This window comes from Tursiops truncatus, chromosome 16 (assembly GCF_011762595.2).
Source record: "Tursiops truncatus isolate mTurTru1 chromosome 16, mTurTru1.mat.Y, whole genome shotgun sequence".
Taxonomy (NCBI): domain Eukaryota; kingdom Metazoa; phylum Chordata; class Mammalia; order Artiodactyla; family Delphinidae; genus Tursiops; species Tursiops truncatus.
This window is the reverse complement of record NC_047049.1, coordinates 30,353,193-30,375,155: the sequence shown is the minus strand read 5'-3', so window position 1 is coordinate 30,375,155 and position 21,963 is coordinate 30,353,193. Positions and strand designations below refer to the sequence as shown.

The 21,963-nt window shown below is 44.2% G+C and overlaps 1 protein-coding gene across 13 annotated transcripts in view; it reads left to right on the top strand.

Annotated features, from left to right (window-relative positions):
• The window catches only part of LCOR (ligand dependent nuclear receptor corepressor), a 136,425-nt gene extending 118,160 nt beyond the window's left edge, over positions 1 to 18,265 (top strand). For all 13 annotated transcript variants that reach the window (XM_073794129.1, XM_033842295.2, XM_073794128.1 and 10 more), the window contains one exon: positions 3,392 to 18,265. In XM_073794129.1, the coding sequence (XP_073650230.1) occupies positions 3,392 to 7,715 (4,324 nt within the window). In that variant the 3' untranslated portion in view covers positions 7,716 to 18,265. The remainder of the gene's footprint in view (positions 1 to 3,391) is intronic.
• Positions 18,266 to 21,963: the final 3,698 nt, after the last annotated feature.

Sequence of the window (21,963 nt, the reverse complement as noted above, 5' to 3'; positions counted from 1 at the left end):
TTTGTCAACCTTTTTTCTCTTTTCCTGTATTGCTAAAATATACATAGAGTGTATTTGATGCATTGAAAAGGCAGTAATATCTCACTTATTTGTAGCCACCTGTCTCAGAAATATCAGGAACACATCCAAGAACCAAAAACAGAAATAAAGGGCTCTGAGCAGTTGAAGTTGTTGTCAGAAGATCCATGTGGTTTACTCATAAAACTCTTCCCCAAGCCTTCATTCAGAGCTTGTTTACTTTCACTTAAAGTACCAGTCTAGCACTTGAGATTTGGCTTCTCAGCTAGTGAGCAAAAGCACTCAGCTAAAGGTAAAAGTGGGACTCCTAAACACAGCTGCTATTTGGAGGCCAATAAGAAGAAAGATATTTAATAAAATGCAGACAGATTTTTAATAAAATGCAGACTGCCACTGTGACTTCTTTGTGTTTAGGCAGTAGATTTACTTAATTGAGTAGCCCCCAAAACTATCAATATATTTCAGTTCAGTATAATAAAAATAATAGCCAAGCTTCAATAATAGTGTACATGGTAATGACTCTGAGTCATTAAGAAAGAATAAATTGTGTTCAGAGGAGGATATAATTTTTTTAAAACTTCCATCAAAAATACTTAAATTTTTAAATGTTTGGTACTTGAAGGGTAAACTTTCATTATCTAGAAAATCCTCTTTGGGGGATTGTAAAAAGTATTAATATACATTCCTGGTCTCTGAGTTATTGAAGCATGTTTAATGGGATTGGCTGACAGTAATGGTAACCAGTATTTGTGTAAACTTTGTAGGTTTTCTTTTGTAGCAATCCTAAGTGGTAGATGGGACAGGTGCTCCACCAAGACCCCAAAATAGTTCAGTGTTTTGGCCAAGGTCACACAACTAGTAAAGGGTAGACTACTCTCTACTGTCTCCCAGTACTATATCCTGTGACACATATTATGTTGTTAGTAACACGTGATGGACATGGACACAAGGGACCTCCTGGAAGGGGTCCCTTCAGCAGGGACCTCCTGACTTCCCCGTGAGCTACAAAGTCTGCAGCTGTAGGAGGAGTTTGTTAAGTTCCCATGTATATCTCATTGACTCCGAGAATTGGAAATGACTTGGCAGTCACTCACCCAAGAGTGTCACTGGTGTCTCCCCCGCTCTAAAGGAAGGGAGGAACTTCTTCCTGTTGACCTTCCAGATATTTCCTTTCTAAAACTTTTTACCGAAGGACAGTATACAGACAGAAAAATATACGTATCATAAGTATCCTGTTCAGTGAGGTTTTTTTCCAGTTGCTCTTGGTCTTTCCGTCTCTTTGTTAGATGTTGGCCCCATAGCCAGCATGTACATGTTCAGCGTACCCGCGCATCTGTTATAATGCTTCTATAATCATCTTTTTTCTTGGTTTATTCACAATTCAGTGATCAGTGAGGTGTAGGCATTTTCTAAGACATTTCTAGTTTTTCTAATCTGTAGTCTAGACCTTTTCAGATACCCATGGCATCACTAAAGAAAACTGCTCTCTTGCTAGTTGTGAAAATAAAAACACAGTGTAACCTTTTCTCTTGCAAAACAGTTTAAATAACAGATTGGATTAATAGTTTCTTGGTGTTATTTTGTTTTGTATTTAGACATGTTTCAGCGTCATTCACCACTTGGTCTTAAAAATCTGCATGAGTCGGGAACAGAGAAAGTAAAATTGAGCGCCTGCTCTTTTGTGCTTTATGTAAGCTAATATCTCACAGCAATCCTTTGAAATATTGATACTCAGTTCCAGCTTACAGATAAGGAAACCAAGGTTCAGAGAGGTTAAGTAATTTGCCTGAGATCCTATAGCTAGTAAATGTCAGAGCTACAAGAAGAACACAGGTTTTTCATATTCCACAATCTGTGCTCTTTCCACTAAAACCACACGGCTTCAGAGGCCAGAAGAGGGTGGGGAGGGAGGAGGCCGATGTAGGCTGTCTAGGGTACATCTTCCTGTAGAGGCACTTCATGACTGGGAGATAAAGTCAAAGATTGAAGAAAAAATAATTAGCTGGAAGATATTATCAAACAGCATCTGTTCAGCACACATTTATTAAGCTGCCCTTGGTACTTTGCTGTGTTGCATAAAGAGTCAGATAATAGTCTTCTAAGGAATTAGGCGGGAGAGAGAGAGAGAGAGAGATTGAGAGGTTGTATAAAGCTCCAGAAAACTGGGACACACCAACTGCATGGGCTTAGTAAAAATCCCGACGTCCAGAAATACAAATCAGCTCTTGAAAACACTTGGCTGTCTAGGCAGAAATTGCCCTTAGCCTGTCCTCAATCTAGTATCATCCTTTTCTTCCTTCCCCACTATCCTGATTAAACTCTAAGAGTTGTCCTAGATAATTTACGGAAATGGTTGAAAAGTGTTCTTGAACGTAGAATTGGCTTCCTGTGCATTACTGTAAATGTTTATTGAAGGTCTAGGAGAAGGTGGGGCTTGAGAAGCGACAATACTACTATCTTGCATTGACAGGGCCTTATGGTCTACAGTGTAATTTCACATCTATGTCCTCATTTAGAGGCTAGGAGTTAGGAATTGCTTGTCATTCATCTTTCAGTGTATCCGAAATGTGAAATTATTGATCTCTATTCCTCCATGCCCCAAAGGGTTAGGAGGATTCCTGCATCACTGTTTGCAGAATTATAGAGTCCAGCCAATTGGTCAAGCTGAGAAACCATTTAAAACTGTAATTTCTCTAAGTATTGCTAAACCAAGACTTGTAATACAGTGTGTCTGAATTTTTTTCAGTGTTGTGGATCTATGAGCCAGTGGTTATTTAACAGGAATACTCGGGCCTAAAACGAAAGTGTATGTTGACCAACTGAAGTTAATAATGTGGCCAAAATTTTAATTTTTGAAGAAAAATTTCTTTTCAATGATATTTCTTCTCTATAAGATAAAAATTATTGGTGAATAATCACTTTAAAAGTATGAAAGTTGGGCTTCCCTGGTGGCACAGTGGTTCAGAGTCCGCCTGCTGATGCAGGGGACACGGGTTCGTGCCCCAGTCTGGGAAGATCCCACATGCCGCAGAGCGGCTGCGCCCGTGAGCCATGGCCACTGAGCCTGCGCGTCCGGAGCCTGTGCTCCACAACGAGAGAAGCCACAGGGGTGAGAGGCCCACGTACCGCAAAAAAAAAAAAAAAGGATGAAAGTTGTCAGTAAAAATTGAGAATATAACAGGGCTGGCCTTATATTTTAATGAAGTAAATGCTCCTCATTTATTGAATAAAAAGCATGTGGGCCCTTAGAACCAGCTTTGGCCAGAGTGTCAATTCTCTGTACAACATGAGTAACATTGATGAATTTCATAATGTAAAAATGGTTCTTTGGAAAATAACCATACTAATTTCTTCTTTCTTTTTGTCTGTCTAGTGAGAACTCAGCAGAGGCAATAGCAGTAGATTCTAACAATCAGTCGAAGTCCCCACTGGAGAAGTTTATGGTCAAACTGTGCACTCATCATCAGAAGCAGTTCATTCGTGTTCTGAACGATCTGTACACTGAATCTCAGCCAGGCACCGAGAACCTGCGACCTTCGGATTCTGGAACAATGGATGCCTCCACCTGCAATGCTGGCTGTGCCCAGCTCGGCACCAAACATAAGGAAAAGGATGCTATGTGTCTCAACATGAAGTCTTCTACTTCTGTAGAGTTGTTCGTAGACTCATCAGGCTCTCACAGCCCTCAACACTTGACAGAACAGGCCCTAAAGGAGCCTCCTCCCGACACAAACTCTGTAGATGGAAGAGAGAATACTTTGACTGTTGTCCAAAAAGATTCCTCTGAACTTCCAACCACTAAACCGAATTCAATGGATAGTTCCACTCTGGGATACCTCACTACATCTAATTCTTCCTCAGTAAACTTCCACCACATCTCTAAGAGCTTGGAGGGGCAAACCACTGGACAGGAGCAAGACACAGATGTGAAAATATGCAAGGATGGTAAAGACCATGTGCAGAGTTCAGCTTTAGTAGAAAATCTAATTGCAGTAAAAGTGGCGACTGAGAATAGTGAGGAGAGCAACAGCTGTATTGTTTCTCAAAGAAATTCATTCAGAGCTTTATCAGAAGAGGCTTGGGACTCAGGGTTTATGGGGAATTCACCTAGAACTGCTGACAAAGAGAATGCTTTACAGTGTAGCTCAAAAACACCTTTACGCCAGGACTTAGAGGCAAGTGAACAAGATTCAAGGCCAAAGCAAGAGAACCACCTTCACTCGTTAGGAAGAAATAAAATGGGTTACCATTTACAGCCCAGTGATAAGGGCCAGTTTGATCATTCCAAAGACGGTTGGTTAGCCCCCAGCCCCATGCCGCCTGTACACAAAGCGTCTAATGGACATTCACGAACCAGGATGCTTTCCGCCTCCATCAAGACAGCGCGGAAAAGTAAAAGGGCGTCAGGGTTGAGGATAAACGATTATGATAACCAATGTGATGTCGTTTATATCAGCCAGCCAATCACAGAATGCCACTTTGAGAATCAACGATCGGTGTTATCTTCTCGGAAAACAGCCAGGAAGAGCACTCGAGGATACTTTTTCAATGGTGATTGCTGTGAGCTGCCAACTGTTCGCACGCTGGCCAGGAATTTACACTCCCAAGAAAAAGCCAGCTGCTCGACACTGGCCTCAGAGGCCGTGGTGACTCCCAAGCAGACCCTTATCATTTCATCACCTCAGCCTACAGTAGCTGTGCAGCATCCCAGAGAAGACAGCCCTGAAGAACCCAGTAAAGAAATAACCTCCCTCAAGGAAGGAGACAGAGATGCATCGTCTGAAAAGGAATCTCAAGAGCCGGAGGTTTTCCCTGTGACAAATAACACAAACCCAAGCAGCTCCTCTAGATCAAAGGAGACAGCAGCCTCCAACCCAGTGTGGCCTCTCCCTGCTCACCTTCCTGAAGAGGATCTTCCAGAAGGCAGCTCCGCGGTCTCAGCTCCCACAGGAAGTGGGATATCTTCCCCTGAACGAGACCAACCGCCAGTTGAACTGCTAGATACAAAGGAGATGAGTGTACCCCAAGACTGTCCCCTGCTTCCCTCCACAGAGAGCCTTTCTGAGGGAGGCAGTGAAGATGTTGTTCCTAGGCCTTGTTCCCCTCCTGAAACAGTAAGTAGAGAGGAAAGTCCTCTGTGCTCAGAAAATCAAAGTCCCCCAGTGGGCTTGGAGCCTCCCACGAGTCTGGGAAAGGCTGAGGAAGACCAAAGCATCGGTACTGAGGCTGAGACCGAAGACACTCAGGAGTTAGATACTGACCCACTCTTGAAGGAAAGCAGCACTTTGACTAATGAAAACCCCAGTGAAATTGAGGAAAGTGAGGCACCAGGTGGGACAGGAAAATTCGAGGGAGAGGATGGTGATGTAAAACATCCTACAGAAAAAGAAATGTGTGATCAAAACATTGACTCACCTGAAGAGAATCTGGACAAGAAGAAAAAAGGTAAAAAATTCCCCGAGGCCTCTGACAGGTGCCTAAGAAGTCAACTTTCAGATCCTTCCTCTGCCGATAGGTGCCTAAGAAATCAAAGTTCAGATTCTTCCTCTGCTTGTGCTGAGATCAAGGTTTCTAAAAATCCTGGTGCAAAACGTTCTAAAAAAGAAGGGTATCCTGGTGGGGCAGCACCTGAGAGCTTCCTGACTGAAGGTTTCCATACAAAAGCTCTGGAGGACACTGAAAACCCAAATGTCAATGAAAACCCCTCTGGGAAAGATGCTGAGCAGGAGGGCGAAGGAGGTGGGATGATCACCAGGCAGGCTTTTAAAAACATGCTAGCAAAAGAAGTCAAGGGGGAAGAAGAAGGTGTTTTCCCCAGCAGTGACCCCTTAGCCACAGTTGGCCAGCCCCTGCCTGGAGAGAAACTGGAAATCTATGTTCAGTCTAAATTAGGTGAGAACAGTACTCAAGACCCCTCTGAAAGCATTCCTTGTACGTTCCCAGAACAATCAAAAGAGAAGCCAGGACCTATTCCTGCACAAGAGACAGAAGAGGTTGTAAATGATATAGATAGTGCGGACAGCCCGCGTAAAGATGACGACAGTGACGTGCTCTCTAGCACAGTTGGATTGTCAAGTAGTAGAAGTGATGACGCTGCTGGGCCCCCAAAATGGGTCCCAAGGCTTACAAGACTGACCTCCTCAACCTACAACCTAAGACATGCTCATTCTCTGGACTCCTTGGATACTATAAAAGTGACTTCCGAAAAGGAAGCAGCACAAGGAAACACAATGCCAAAGGAAAATGAAGCTTCAGAGAGTGGAGATCCCTTAGACGAGGATGATGTGGACACAGTGGCGGACGACCAGCCAAAGTTCGTAGAGTGGTGTGCCGAGGAGGAGAACCAAGAGCTCATCGCCAACTTCAACGCCCAGTACATGAAAGTTCAGAAGGGCTGGATCCAGCTGGAGAAGGAAGCCCAGCCAACACCAAGAGCAAGGAACAAGTCAGATAAGCTGAAGGAAATTTGGAAAAGCAAGAAAAGGTCACGGAAGTGTCGGGGTTCCCTGGAGGTTCAAAAGTTTTCTCCTGTTCAGATGCTGTTTATGACAAACTTTAAATTATCTAACGTTTGCAAGTGGTTCTTAGAGACAACTGAAACCCGGTCTCTGGTAATTGTGAAGAAGCTCAATACTCGTCTTCCAGGAGACATCCCACCTGTCAAGCATCCTCTTCAGAAGTACTCTCCTTCCAGCCTGTACCCCAGTTCACTGCAGGCTGAACGCTTGAAGAAACACTTGAAGAAATTTCCCGGAGCTACTCCTGCTAGGAACAATTGGAAAACACAGAAGCTCTGGGCTAAATTTCGAGAGGATCCTGACCAAGTGGAGCCAGAGGATGACAGTGACGTTAGCCTCAGCCCCAATCCTGAAGACAGCATAGAGGAGGTCAAGGAAGGTCGAAATAGCCATCCTCCCACAAACTCGCCTACCCCTGCCAGTACCCGGATCCTTAGAAAATACTCCAACATTCGAGGAAAGCTCAGAGCCCAGCAGCGTTTGATCAAGAACGAGAAAGCGGAAAGCCCATTTGGTCCGGCTGTGGAAAGTAAACAGAGCTGTAAGAGTGTCTGCATCAACCCTCTGATGTCCCCCAAGCTTGCCCTGCAAGTAGGTGCAGATGGGTTTCCTGTTAAGCCCAAGAGTACCGATGGAATGAAGGGAAGGAAAGGGAAGCAGACGTCTGAAATCTCGCCGAAAGCAGAAGTTCAGAATAAACGCAAGAGGACAGAAGGCGGCAGCACTCAGGACAGGAAGGACAAGGGAGCTGCGATGAAGGCCAGCAAAGAAAAGCACGTTGATGGATCCACCAGAACCCCCGCTGCCAAGAAGCCAGCTGCAAGGGACAGAGTCAGCCAACTGCCCAAAAAGACGACTTTGAAAGAGAAGAAAGGGAAGATCCCTAAAAAGTCACCTGGGAAGAGCTGCCCTCCCTCCAGGAAAGAAAAAGAGAATACAAACAAAAGACCTACCCAGCCCTCCCCCTCGGAGATGGTGACAAAACCTGCAAAGCAAAAAGGGGCAGGTGAGTCCTCTTCAAGGCCACAGAAAGCCACAAATAGGAAGCAGAGCAGTGGAAAGACTCGGGCCAGACCCTCGACGAAAACCCCAGAGAACAGTGCAGCCCAGAGAAAGCGAAAGCTGAAGGCAAAGCTGGACTCTTCCCACAGCAAACGGAGGCGGATGGATACAAAGTGATTGGAAGGGCAGTATTCAAGAGTTAAAACTGTTCTATAGAAGTAACCCTTTATTTTGCATTAACTAAATCTGCTTTTATAAGCTTATCAAGCCTTTCAAATCTGCAGTTAATGGAGAACACCACAATTTAAGATGTCAGAAATTGCGTCTCAGATGGAGAAGGGAACTTGCAGAGTCTTTCTCTGAGGCTGAGTAAGGGAAGTTATATATTATATTCTGGTTGTTCCTTGGGTTTTAAACTTGGAACCAAGCAGTTTTAGTTTTTAAAAGTACAGTGCCTTATTTATCCTTTTTGTTTTTAAATTTACAAAAGCTAAAAAGCTGATCTATGTGATTAAAGGCTTGTATTTTATACTTGATGCACAAGCACTTGTACTGTAGCCGAGAAGACCACCATCATGCACATAAAAGTAGCTTTTCAGCAGCCACCCTGCGGTATCTGTACATGAACAGATGCTCCTCTTTGCAAACCCCAGCAGTGAGCTTCCCTCTGTGTCGTTTGTTTAAATGATATTTGAAAGCTAAACCAAATCATTTTTATGGTATGTGGAGAGTGCAGAGGGAATTTATAATTATTATAAAAGATTAATATTTCTGTTATCCCATTTAAAAAATTCATATTCATTGTTGGTCACTCATCTCTGATCTTTTGTCATTTGAAGAAATGTATTCTAAATTATGTGCCCATGGGATAAGAGGTGAGTCACAAGGTGTTAATATTGACTTATGGGCTCTAAATGTTATTCACATCCCCCAAATTATTTGCATTACTGATTCTTATCATCCTTTTCATTTTTGGCCTTGCAGGATTCCTAGCACACGAATGAGGTTTTCATCCTACTTTGGGGGAAAAAAAAAAACAAAACTAGGACCTTTTTTCCATCTTGTAGCCGTAATTTGACAATTAGGATAAGAGTGACCATTCTGATTTTTTCCTTGCCCTGAGTACTTCCATAGTCAAAGAAAGCCAAAATGTTATTTTCAGTAATAGAAAAGTTTAAGATGTGTGTGTGTGTGTTTGGGTGCAGTTGCATGTGGTTATAAGCCACAAATGTCTCCCAAGCCCAGTTTTACAGTAAAATTCTTTCTTCTCCATGCAGTGTGATAGGGTGTTCATGCGCTGAGTAATTAGCATATGCCAGATGACTTCAATGTAGCCCAGGGTCTCTGTGAGTATCCCCCAAATCACTATGGCACCAGACTCAGAGGGGTGTAAACAACACAGAACTGTATAAAGGTCAGAGCAGCCTTGCTGTTGGAGAAAGGAGCACCAACATCTCACAGTGTGCCCATACACACCCCTGTACCAGGAGCTAATGTTCAGTTGGTATTCCAATGTGAAATGTACATGGTTAGAGTAGTAGGTGCCCTTTCTGATTGGTTAGCACCATAGTAGCAGTTAATACTTGTACTATTACACTGGCCTCTGTCATGTCAGGCTCTGTTTCATGGCTCAAAAGTGTGAGCTGCAATATTTGTAACTGATGTTGTTTGAGGCCTAAGATGGGTACATTGGCTTTACCTTGGTGCCTATGACATTGCTCCATTATAACATAGTGTGTACTCGACATCTCCATTGGGCCACTCTACCAGTAAGGCTTGGTTGCTAAAGCCTCAGCCAGCTTCTCTAACATGCTCTCTCCCCAGAATAGGCTTGTATGAATAGCTGCTACTCTCTCCTTTTTATTAAAAATGTTTCCATTCATATTGCTTCAGATCTGTTTGGATAAACCCAGATGTACCTTTATTCATGCATTAGTTCATTCAAATCATGATAAAACAGGTTTTCTACCCATTCTGTTAAAGTTTTGCTGTATATAATGAAAACTTCTGATTGGATAGGACTGGAGAAAAGCATTTGATTCATGGGAAATTGAACATTGTGTTGAATTTTATAGATAGTGAAGTTTACTATCTTCCATGAAGCCTTGATTTTTTTTTCGTGGTGTCTCCTCTATCCCATGAGTCTTTTTCTTTCTTTTTAATATCTTTGACTTTGGCCATTCAGGAGCTACCTATATTAATGAAACTGCTGAGTGTGTATGTTGGCACCCTTTCTCAGCATTAAGTTGCACAGAAGCATTAACCTGTTTTAAGTAGGTTCGTTTAATCTATAAAAGTGGTTTTAAAGTTTTTAAAAATCTTTTCATATAGTCGTCACTGGATATTGTTTTTGCGGTGACTTAAACGGTGGAGGTTTGCCCATGTCAGGTGTGCTGATCCCCGTACATACGTTCAAGGTGCCCCCTTAGCTGCATATAGACTACCTTGTAAGGGTGCTTGGATTAGGTTAGGGATGTGAGGCTGTAAGTGGGTGGTACTTTTCCAGTTGCTGATTTATAATTCATTCCATTACTTTTCTAAGTTCTTTTTCATTTTTAAAAGCTTACTTCAAGATAACAGCCTTCTCTCCCATTCTAGGCAGCATTTGAGATAAGGTATCAATGTTTATGTATTTATTTTATACACCTAACAATGCAATGGATCATCTTTGAAATCAACTTACACTTTATAGTAGACCACATTTAAATAGACTGGGATTCTACATAATTAAGACACTTAAAAGTTTAGAATTATTTTTATATTTGTTGAATCTCATTTTTGCTTGTTCAGTTAACTTTACTAATAGAAGAAAGAAAAAAAGCAAACTTGAGGGCCGACTCTGGAAGCCCTTTTACACTTACAACAGATGCTGGCAAACCTGTCTCCCAGACACCTCCAAGCCTTGGTTTCATCTCGAGTCTCCCCTTGTTTTCCCTCTCTTGCAAAGATCTCCTTCCTATAGCCATTGTCACAGTGTGGCTTGCCACTCGATGCAAAGGCAGTCTGTCCCACCTTCTGGATTCCAAATTTGAAAGGAATTCTCCTCCTGGGCCTGTGCTCAGTGAAGTGACGTTGGAGCTGATGTTGATGACCAGAGAACACTGGTATTTCCTCTAAGCTTCTGGAGGAGCTGGAAGACGCCTGGGAAGCAATCACTGAAGCTCTACCATAGCTCCCCAGAGATGAGCCCTCTTCAGGAGACCCATTTCTAGCTCCCATTTTCTATCCCCTGAGGCTCCCTGGGTTTGGGAGGACAGCATGGAGACTGTACCCTCAGTTGGGGTCCAGAGCCTCACCCCTAGCACTTCCTCAGACGTGTAGCAATCTTGCAGCGCAGCAGGAAGGCCACGAACCTTTGTTGTACTCTTGAGGCTTCTTATATACAAATGTTATTAATGTCTGTTAACCTGCAGTTGCTAGTCCCTTGGCTCCCTTAGGTAGGCCAATTCTGTTGTGTCTGTACTTCATTAAAGACTTCTACACCAGCCTTATTTAAAAAATAATCTTAGGCTGTGGGTTTCGTGCCTCATTGTTCCTGCATAGTATAGATAGGTGTTAGTCATCCTTTCACAAAGGTGGTGCTTTTAATAGGATCCTCTGCGCATCACATACTGTGCAGGTGAATTTCTCACTGTTCAGATAGGTTATCAGTAAAACATCACTTCAAGACGGTCATTTTGAATTGAAGTTTGGACTCTTTTCTCCCTTGTGATGAATTCTGTAGTGATGACTGAAGCTGTCACCATCATTTGTGGGCAGTTTGCCTGTTGATCAATGGACCTAAGAGCCAAGTAGGAAAGGGCAACATGCTATGTGAGGCAAGCTGGAGATGCCGTAGTGTCACCCTCAGTGAGTCGGGGTCTTGTCACTGCCCCTGGGACTGGGCTGGAGTTTCCCAAGGTACTGGCCCAAGTTGCCACACCCACTCCTTTTGGTTTTAGGTCAGCCCATGCAGGGTCTCATTTGGCCGACAGATGATCTTTCACAGGTCTGCGAACTGTGGGCTGGTCATTCTTTGGTAAATAAGAGGTTTTTGGAACACAGCCACTCCCATTTGTTTATGTATTGTCTCTGGCTGCTTTCCAGCAGAGTTGGGCATCTGCAACAGAGACCACATGACCCACAAAAGCCTAAAATATTTACTACCTGGACCTTTAAGAAAAAGTTTGCTGACCCATGCCTGAGAAAACCTTTTTTTCAGGATAAAAAAGCTTCCCTGGTTTATCTTCTCCTTTCTTCTGCCTCTTCGCCTGTCTTCTTCTTTTCTTCTCCTTCCTCCTTATCTTACCTCAATTTTGTTCTTTTTACGTGTCTTTATTTTTTCTTGCTACAAAAAAGACACATTATATTGCCACAGCACATCAGATACCATCTCCTGAAACCTGAGCTACCTTAGCCTTACATCCTGTTAGGATCACCCATCACTGTGGCCAAATCGAGGCCACCTTAACCTCTGGAGTCAGAATCCATGAGCAGCTAGGAATGCAGAGTTCTAACATGATGTGGCCTGGGCCTCTCCTTTCATTCAGTTTTTATCATAGACCTGACTCTGGCTTCACTCTTGTTTATTACTAAAGTAAGCCAAATTTTGTTTCTTTCAAAATTAGTTGAGACAACTTTAGGTGGACGTTCAGTTTTCTGAACCTTACATTTAGATATGGAAAAGCCTTTTCACAGAGAGGAAACAAAGTCCAATCATAAACCCAAGGCATTGTTTATTATGTAATATTTTTGGCCAGCTTCTAGGAAAATAAAAAATATATTGGCACTGATAACTTTTTTCAGTCACCTACTCTTCTTTCAAAATAATTCTATTAAAGGCACGCCGGCAACTGAAAGATAGAGGCTTGAAGTGCTTTAGAAAGACTGATAGAAAATTGGAGCCTATTAGAACCTGAGTGTGACTGAGAAGTTGTGGATGGTTAGATTAAATCCTGTCAACTGCCAAGGTTTTGTCTTCCCCCTCCCCCAAAACTCAAGGATCTGTTTCTCAGTGGCTCTAAAACAGTGACTGTTCCTTTTGTTTTGAAACATAATTATCATTTTGAATTCTTAACTATGAATTTTTATCTTCTTATGGCTCGGTATCCACTGGAATATTGGAAATTTTTCTGAGTATGAAATCATGTCTATGTAAGGCATCAGCTAGGCAATCCTCACATCCCAGCAGTAAATACTCTACCCCAGGCTTGCTCCCAAGTCCTTTTCAGGGAGAAAGAGAAAATAAAAAGATGATTGTATTTAATACAAGCAGAATTATGGGAAGCCTTTTGAGACAGCCTTCGATATAGTTCATGCCTTGAAATGTCAGAACAAACTGCTGTATTCTACAGTGGACGGATTGGAAGGCATGAAAGTCTGACCTCCTTCACTTAAAGATACTTTCATGCTCAGGCAGAAGCCCAGAGCTCTCTGATGCTGCTTGCCATGCTATACTGGGGACCCAGGGAACCACCTGAGTCACCTTGCAGGCATCCTTGCTCATGCTTCTGCCCTTGGAATTGAGCCACAGCTGGCCAGTTCCTTGCATTACCTTCCCTTTGTCTGATCGTTTTCCCAGAGCCCTGGTGGTTTATGTTAGTGCTCAGAGGGGCAGGTGTGCGGTTATGCTCGCCAGTGAGCAAAGTGACACAGAGGCCCTCTCGCCTGCCTAGGACCATTCCATTTAACATGAGGTGCCCCGTAGGCAGGCCACATGGAAGTAGATTGCTTATTAAAAAAAGAACCACTTGCCCATGGTTTTATAATATACCAGGATTGGAGGAGTGCATTGTACCTTGTTTTTTAAGGGTTATGTTAAAAAAAAAAAAAAGAGTAAAGAGACCCCATGTGGCCCACACAGCCTAAAATATAAGCTATTTACTACCTGACCCTTTAAAGAAAAGGTTTACTGGCCCTTGCAATATGTCATTCAAGATCAGATTGTGTGGCCAGTTAAGCACAAACTTATTTTTTTATGTAGTGCAGCATTGCAACATCTCTTTCCTTTTAGATTTCACGGTTTCTGCCTGTTTGATGTTAGCACACAGCTGCTGTTCCACATTATTCCTGACTAACGCTTGTGTATTAGAGAAAAAAAAATATCTCTGTGGATTATTTGTTGAATCGTGGACATTCAATCTGATCTACTAGGATAACTAGTTAAAGCTAAAAGTACAAAGTCTTTTAAACTAAAAGTACTACAGTTGTCTTCATGTTTATGAGTCAGGGTGAACTTGACTCTCATGGAGAGATATTCCCCTACAGCAGTGCTCAACACAAACGGATTTCCTCATGAACTTAAAGCCTAGAATAGTGCCTCTCCCGGCAGGCAGAGAGCATGTTAGTTTCACCCCCAGAAGCTATACAGTATATTCATGTACAGTATATTTGCAAGTTTATCACTCCCCAAGCTTCGGTCATTACTTGTGAATATAAATGGCTGGTCTTTTTACCTGTCTGAACCTCTAATCCAGATTACCCATCCTCAGCTCTCTTAAAAATACCAGCATGTCAATGGCACCTTGTCAGCCCACCAGCAGCTTTAGACCGAAGTTCAGAGCTCTCTGGCCTGGCCAGTGAAGCCCGCTCCTGGTCAGGCCTAACTCACCTCATTTTGAGGACCCACCTTTGGCACCTTGCCTCTTCCCTCTTCTGCTTATGCCCCAAGCCCCCTTCCAGGAGGCCTCTGGGAAGTCTCCTACCTTTCAAGTGCGTCACTGAACATATATATGTTGTATTAGAAGCATTTCTTTTCATAACTATTTTTCTTCCCATAGTTAGCCATTGGGTCCAAATGTAGTCACCTTACCAACTTTCTCACTCAAATCGTTTTCTGTAATCTACACTTCATGTCGTCTTGTAGCTAAATCTGTAGAATTTGGGAGCTAGTTTGTGTAAGAGATGCTATACAAACAAGATTTGCATAATTTTGTATATTTATACCACAGGTAGGGATTAGTTTTAGAGCCACTATAGCTTAAGGTTATAAGTTTCACCAGTGATTTCTGCATTCTTAATAGTTCTAGAAGACTATGTGACTATGATTTCAAATACATATATATAATACGTATTTATACACACCACTGTGAAATTTATTTCACTGTGTAAATAGTGGTATTTTCCTGTTCAAATGCTTCTATAGAAAGTATTTATTTTAACAAACAAAAAAAATTAATGTCAAAAGGGCTTTCCAAAAAAGTTTTCTTTCTAGAGAACCCATCCTCCCCAGCTACAATGCTCGGCCACTGAACCCCCAAACAACATAGTGAAGGCAGAAGGGTGAGCCTTGAAGCCCTCACTGTATTGGGGCAGATGCAACTGGATTGGGAACCTGAGCACAATCCCCACTGTCACCCCATCCCAGAACAAAGTGGGTCTCCCACAATTTTTGTGGCTGCACCAGGTGTGGCATCGGGGCCTCTAGCAGCCCACTTTTTGCATACACAGTTGGTACATTCAGCTGTAGATTTCAACATCCTGTGCAGGGAGATGAGCCTTAGTTGTAACCCCAAGGAAATCCAAACCTATACCTGTGGGATATGGAGAAACCACTGGTTGCCTAAAGAAAGCATTAAGATGTATTTTAGTCTTTCTCACCTTCGTGAAAGACACCTGTTCCCACTCTCGTTAACCACGGGAGATAAGCACGTTTCCTCCTGCACCTTGACTGAGTACTGAGCGCCTCAGCTCGCTGCCTCCTCCCTCTCTCAGCATCTGTGCAGATATGGGCCAGCCCACCTATAACTGATGGTACACAGTGAGGTCATCTGCTCTAAGATGTGTGCAGCTTTACTTCTCAGGAGTCCTGGTCTGCAATTCAGCACCTGTAAATGTAACGGAACTAATGCTTTCCCATCAGGTTCCTCTTCCCTGTGCCCCATTCCTGGGCACCCCTGTCTGAGTCACGATTCTCATTCTGCCCGGCTGGCTGGACTGAGAACTGCAGCTCCAGGACTGCGGTGAGCTTGGGACTGGACACACAGGGGTTTGTGTCATCCATTTGAACCATAATTAGCATATTTACTTATGGCCTCCCTTTGTCTTTTCTAAACAAATGAGGAAGACACTTGAACAGTAATGCTGGAGAATGTTTTTTTCAGATGCTATTTGTAAGCAAATCTGATTTTAAGATGAAATGTGAAAGGGTAACTAGGTGCCAGGGAATTTAGCACTGAACTAGACAGTCAGAACTTTTTTAACCTTTGCAGGAAGAAATAAACTTTGCTCTCATCTAAATGTTCACGAGAAATAATGTTGTAAATAGTTTTAAAAAAATATTTATTACATGTGCTGTGTACAGATTCATGTTCTGAGTGATGTTGGTTTGCATTGTAGTATTGTAGAAGAATATATTTTGAGCAGTGGACTTCCTTTCATAACACAGTTCACACATGGAGAAAGAACAAAAACCAGCAGGTTGAGAGCTGTTTGGGGCATTTGATCTGTAATGTTACATCAAATCCAAGCTTTAATCGTTCCCTCTTCTCATCTGGTTATGTTATATATTGTATATTATATATATATATATAATATATATATATATAATATATTTTATACACACACACACACACACACACACACACATGATAAACCGGTCAGTGGTCAGCCCCCAGACCTGCAGAGCAGATTTCCAGGTTTTCTTTCTGATGTGTTGCCTGTAAGCAATAAGATTCTAGGTAATAGCATTTATTCCGGGCTCTGCGTTAGCCCTTGTCTCAGAGGATAGGGTGGGGGTAGAACAGCTCTTGCTAAGACCTCTTGCCTTTGCTGGAGAGGTTGCTGTACTTGAATTTTTGCTTCTGTTTGTCTGCACGCTCCTTCACATCATACGACACTAGCGATGGATGAGAAATCTGCCAGCACCAGACACATCAAAACTTGGGCATAGAGACTGAAAAATTATCAATTTTCCATGAATTTGTAGGGTTTACAGAATCTAGCTGAGGCAAAACGCATTTGGCTGTAGCGTAAGTGTAAGAACCTTTCACATTAAAAATGTAAATGGCCAATAAAAAGTCCTTTGACTGTATCTGAGCTACCTTTAAGAGCTAGCCCATTTCCTGTACTCCTCCTCTGTGCCTGAGTTTGACACAGAGGGCCCCCTCCGTGTCTGGGGTTAAATCATTTAGGTTCATGCAAAGAGGGCAGTTGCCTCTCCAAGCGTCCCAGCGTGTTCAGCCCAACAGATTTCTAAGCTGTTTAGCAGCCTCTCCTTGTGACCGTCCTGAACTTTATGAAAAATACCCCACACCCAGATAACCATTAATAGAATAATGTAGTTTTTTAGGCTTTTGGAATATGTCTTCTCTTTTGTATTTATGATGGTGTTTGGAATTTTTCACTAGTGTTTTTTTAGATTGAAGTGGGTGCATTAGGATAAAACTTTCCATTGCTGAGCCTGAAGCAAGCAAGGGGAAAGAAGCGGACCTATGTTGTGTCTTGGGGAAGGTGACTACTTCTTGTGGTGGGGGGAGGGCGGGGGTGCGTTATAGATTATGTGGGGTAAAATAGAATTCCGCCCTGAGGCTCCCGAGTCTTACGGCCTTGTAATAAAGAATCCCTTTATTAGCCTCACGTAATCTCAATAGAAGCCTGCTGTTTACCCTCAGGGAACAAGTAGTTTTCAAAATTGAGCTCCTCCCAGGTCATTGGCCGGTGCCTGTGTGCAGGCACTGGTCATCTTCGTGAACTCATGGCATTATTTTCCCATACGTATTATGATATTAAGAAATTCAACCCCAACCTGTATGAAAAGCACAGCCCAGGGTCCTACTTTTAGGCTAGAGTTAATGCCTTTGAGAGGCCAGGGGGTCATAGGAGGCCCATGCAATTTAACTGAAGCTCAGGTGCCGTGTTGGGTTTTTATTGGTTTCAGGCCACAGCCTTCAGAATGAGTTTAGGGCAGGGCTGCTGATCCGGCTGTGGATCCAGGGAGCTCTAAGATGAATCTCTACCGTTCCTGTAAAGGTCTTTCTGGTTCTTCCCAGTGTTGTCATTGCCGAGGTCAATCTCGTAGTTGTTCAGACGTGCTCCTTTTTGCTGTCTTGTGAGTCTTAGCCAGCGATCCAGATGCCCAAGGACAGAGTCTTCAGAGGGCCTAGCTCCTTCCTGGTACCAAGTGTGTGATCCTGACCCGTGTGAAGGCGGTCTTGTCAAAAGTAGTGAAATGAGGATTTCTGCAAACGGTAATCCGGATGGTCAGCATGTATCCCTTGGGCCTGGACTTCCACTATGTTAGTGAGTGTAGGAAAATACTGTGTCTTTTATGGAAGAAAATTCAATGTATGCTGTGAATTTGTTGGTTTGAAACATTGAAAATTTTTCATTAGACAATGTTTACATACCTCACCTGAAGAACCTTTGAGAGTGTATATATGAGATTTAAAATATATTAAGTTGCTTTAAAACAATATGTATAGCTATAAAAGTTGGAGTTATTTTAACTTTGAATATGTACCAAGTCTCTTAAATATTGAAATCTTGTGGACTTTTTGTGCTTCTGTGTTTTACTTTCCTATTAGACCATGTAGGAAACTGTGTTCTTGTTATTGGTAAAGGGGCCCTCACTGAAATCCAAGCTTGGAAGGATTTCCTTTGTTGTTTCAGATTTTCTAGTTTGGTTTTGAGGGTTGGGTTATGGAGCTAGAGGATGTGTGGGTGGGATTTCTCTAATATTGACATCTATTCCATGAGCTTTTCCTAGGCGCTTATTTTATTGCAGCGTATTAAACTTCTTTGATATTAAAGTGTGTTTGTGTAGTTACTGGAGAGGGTACAGAACGCGTTGAAGCCCAGCATTCAACTTGTAGCCTGCGGCAAAGTTGTTAAGTTGCCAGAAGGAACCGAAAAGCAATACTTCTTACTACTTTTGCCTCGGCCACTGGTGTTGGGACTTAAAGGAACATCGTTTGGTAGATCTGTGGCCATTTTGTGAGTTACGCCTGACTTCAGGGAATAGAAAACACAATGGATGATCCTTGGGAGTTCGCATGGCAGAATTGGGAAGGTGCCGGTGCTTCATCCTGAGGTGCAAGGAGCAACTGGATCCGCGCTTCTGACCTCAGGTATGCCACTGCTAGATGAGGGGGGATGTGCACAGCACCCCAGCTTTCTGGAGCCCATGTTGGGGTGTGGCAGGAAATCCTTCCATTTACTTGATCCATGACCCCTTTCGTTATATTCTTTCAACTCTCCTGGAGGTGAGTCTATTTAGGGATCCAGTGAGCCAGTGATTCCTGTGGAATCGGCCACAATTTCATTAACAAGTTCATCTGACAGTGGCCATTGACATGCAGAACTCCACCCGATGGAAATAACCCTGCAGCTGGCAGTCAGGCCGCCCTTCTTAATTTGAATTTGGAGAACTGTCTTGTTCCAGATGAGGACTTTTCGTTGTTGAGATAGACCTCTTTTCCTCCAATATTCATCCTGTGGTAGAATAACTGGAATCTGACATGAGAGATGCAGACTGGCTTGGGGTGAGGGGACATCTCTAAAATGAACTCTCAGGGCTCAGGACAGAGGGGTGATAGAGATGCAGGGAAGTGTGGCAACTCTAGTTGGAAGCCTGGGCATCCCTTCGACTCCCTCCACCCCCCAGCCAAGCCCTGCTATGCCCATTCCCTTGGCTAGATATTTCCTTGTAACTGAAATGTGCCACTTACTTTACTGTAACTCAGGTTGCAGACTGGTGGCTGACAGTTGTGTTTTATTTAGCCAGTGTTTAAAAAACAATATTTTAAAACTGAGTGTTTACATAAAAATTGATTTCTAGCTTCTCTTTTAAAAAAAGATAATGAAGATCTGACAAAATTAGTGCGTGGTAAGAATCAATTGAAGCTGGGTAGATTGGAAAGCTCACCCTTCAGGTCATCACAGTCTGCCTCATTTACCATTTGTCCCTTGCTCTTTACAGTAGGGAACCAGGTCTCTATCCCTGCTGCTTTATCAGAAGTGGCAGTACAAATGGTGGGCTGAAGGGCATGCGCCAACGTGATTCATTTAGGTAAGTAACCTACTGGCCTCTCCAGACTCTTGAGCTTACAACCCTATTTTAACCTGTTTTCTGTCCTCTACCTGGTTCATTACATTTGCTCCCAAATCCCTCATTGCTTTGAAGGCACTGCAGTTACCATCACTGCCCACTTTCAAGGTGACCATGTGCTGTTAAGGTGTGGCATATGTGACCGTCACCACGAGCGGGAAATCAGTTTATGGTCCTGCATCAGAGGAGGGCCAGCGGGGTCCCCTTGGTGTCAGGGGGCTTGCCCAGCCTCACTGCCAGGGCCTGGCCTCACCAAGACACTGAGGTCACTCATCCTACAAAGCTCAATTTGAGTGCAATTCTGTGGTCTGAAGTCATAGTAGAACCATGTTAAATATGGGCAGGGCTCTGTACACAAACTTACAAAACGTGGGTGTGACCCTTGGAGAGAAGTGAGGATGGACAGCCTCCCCAGATCCGTGTGTGCTGTGCCGTGTCAGGCTCTGTTCTCACACTGACATCCCCAGGGAGCTATGACTAAGCCACACCCCCCCCAGACCTCCCCTTCCTTCTTCAGGAGGAACAAGCCTCCTTTGCCACTTCAGGAAGGCTAGAGAGTTCCAAGGGCAGATACCCTACATGTGCTGTGTCTGGGCTCCATGCCTGGATTGTGGCTGGTTTATGGGCAGCGCAGAAACTCTCGCCCGTGCGAGGTTGTGTGTCAGCAGCCCTGGGCTCATCCTTGATGCAGAAAAAGAGATCAACAAAGGCAGAACCTGAGTGAATCAATTTCATGTTCACAGGGAGACAACAGACAATATCCAACATGTTCTAAAATAACACGTCTCAGGACAGGGCAGGTGTGGCTCCCCCAGGGGCTTGTTCTAAACCAGTCTCTTTAAAAGAGTGATCCAAACAAGACTACAGAACCCCCCCACCCCAAACCAAACCAAATGTCACAACTACATAGCATCTGAAAAGCGAAGCAAGACACTGGATGTTGACTTTAACATATAAAAATACTATAACAAAATGAAATACAAATATATATTAGAATCTGTTAAGTATTCTGTGTAAAGAGATACTTTCATGGTTAGGCTAACAGCAGGCAAAGAAGAGACAAAGTCCAGGCTTTTCCGTTTCCTGACGCCCGCACAGGGAGCCGGGGCCACTGTCGCCTGCAGTGCTGCCAAAGCAGCAGCAGCTTTGGGACTTGCCCTGCTTGTGTCTCTTCAGTAGAACCAGCCGAGGACGACGTCCGAGTGAGCTGGAGTCTTTACCAAAGGGGTGGCAAGGCTTGGAAATGGTTTCTCAGATGATTTCGCGGCAGCCTTCTTCTGGGACTCGGCAGGCCCAAACGGGAACAGGCAAGGTGTGTGGTGATCCAGTTCCTTAGCAACTTTCGGGTTGGTGGTTCAGTTGAGGAAAACTTGATCCTGGGGCCCATGGGTCTCTCGGCCCCTTGCTGCCCTCACCCTTGTGGTGTATCCCAGTCTTCTGGCTCGACCAAGGGTGAGTATGGAGCTGGGCTGGGGCGTGGGGTGCTGTGGAGGGGTGGACAGCGGTGGCAGCAAGCTCGCAGGGTGCTCCCTGCAAACAAACACTCCATCCTCTGCCCTCCCAAACCCATGGCACTGGGAGTGCAGGACTCCTGGCAGCCAGTACCTGTCTGCAGGTGCCCTTTCCACTTCTGCAGAGCAAAGAGGTCCTGCCAGACATCGCCCCTCAAGCCCAGGAAACGGTTTCTGCAGGTCAGTGAGGAATGGTGGTGGCCAGGGGAAGGTATGTGTCTCAGGGTTGGTGGGTTCCGTGGAAGGGGCAGGCTAGCTACACTTGAGCTTTCCTTCCTACCCAGCCTGGTGCTGGCTGCTGTCCTGGTGCCCGCAGGGGCCCAGAAAGTCTAGGTAAGAGACGGGTGCTGTGCAGCCCTAGGAGAAGCCCCTCGAGGCCCAGGCTGCTGTCCATGTGTGAGGGGTGCTGTGGCCTTGCTCAGAGTTCCAAGAAAATAGAGCCTGGCCCCTGGTGAGGGGCAGATCCAGCCTTCAGGACACCTCCCCAGGTGGACAGGGCAGGGTCCTCTTCCCGTTACAGGGGGCCCAGGACTCAAACTCACTGGCCTGAGTCCCAGGGTAGTGGAGCACACCAGGCGCGCACAGTCGTAGGAGGCTCCGGGATACTCGGTATCAAGGGCTCCGCCTGCTGCCCCCAAGCACAAGGCCACCTCAGCCCCAACACAACACTCTCCCCTGACCCTGCCTTCTGTTTGCAGATGGAAGGAGCCAGGACAGGGACATGCTCACCCTCCTTGCCCCCCAGGATCCCCCAGGGGCACACACTCTTGGGGAGACACCGGGACAGGAGAGTGTGACCTATCTTCCTTCCAGCCAGCTCGCTATTTAGGCACAAAGATCATCTTTCTGCGTTTTCATTCTGCATGGAAGAGAAGCATTTGTAGTCACA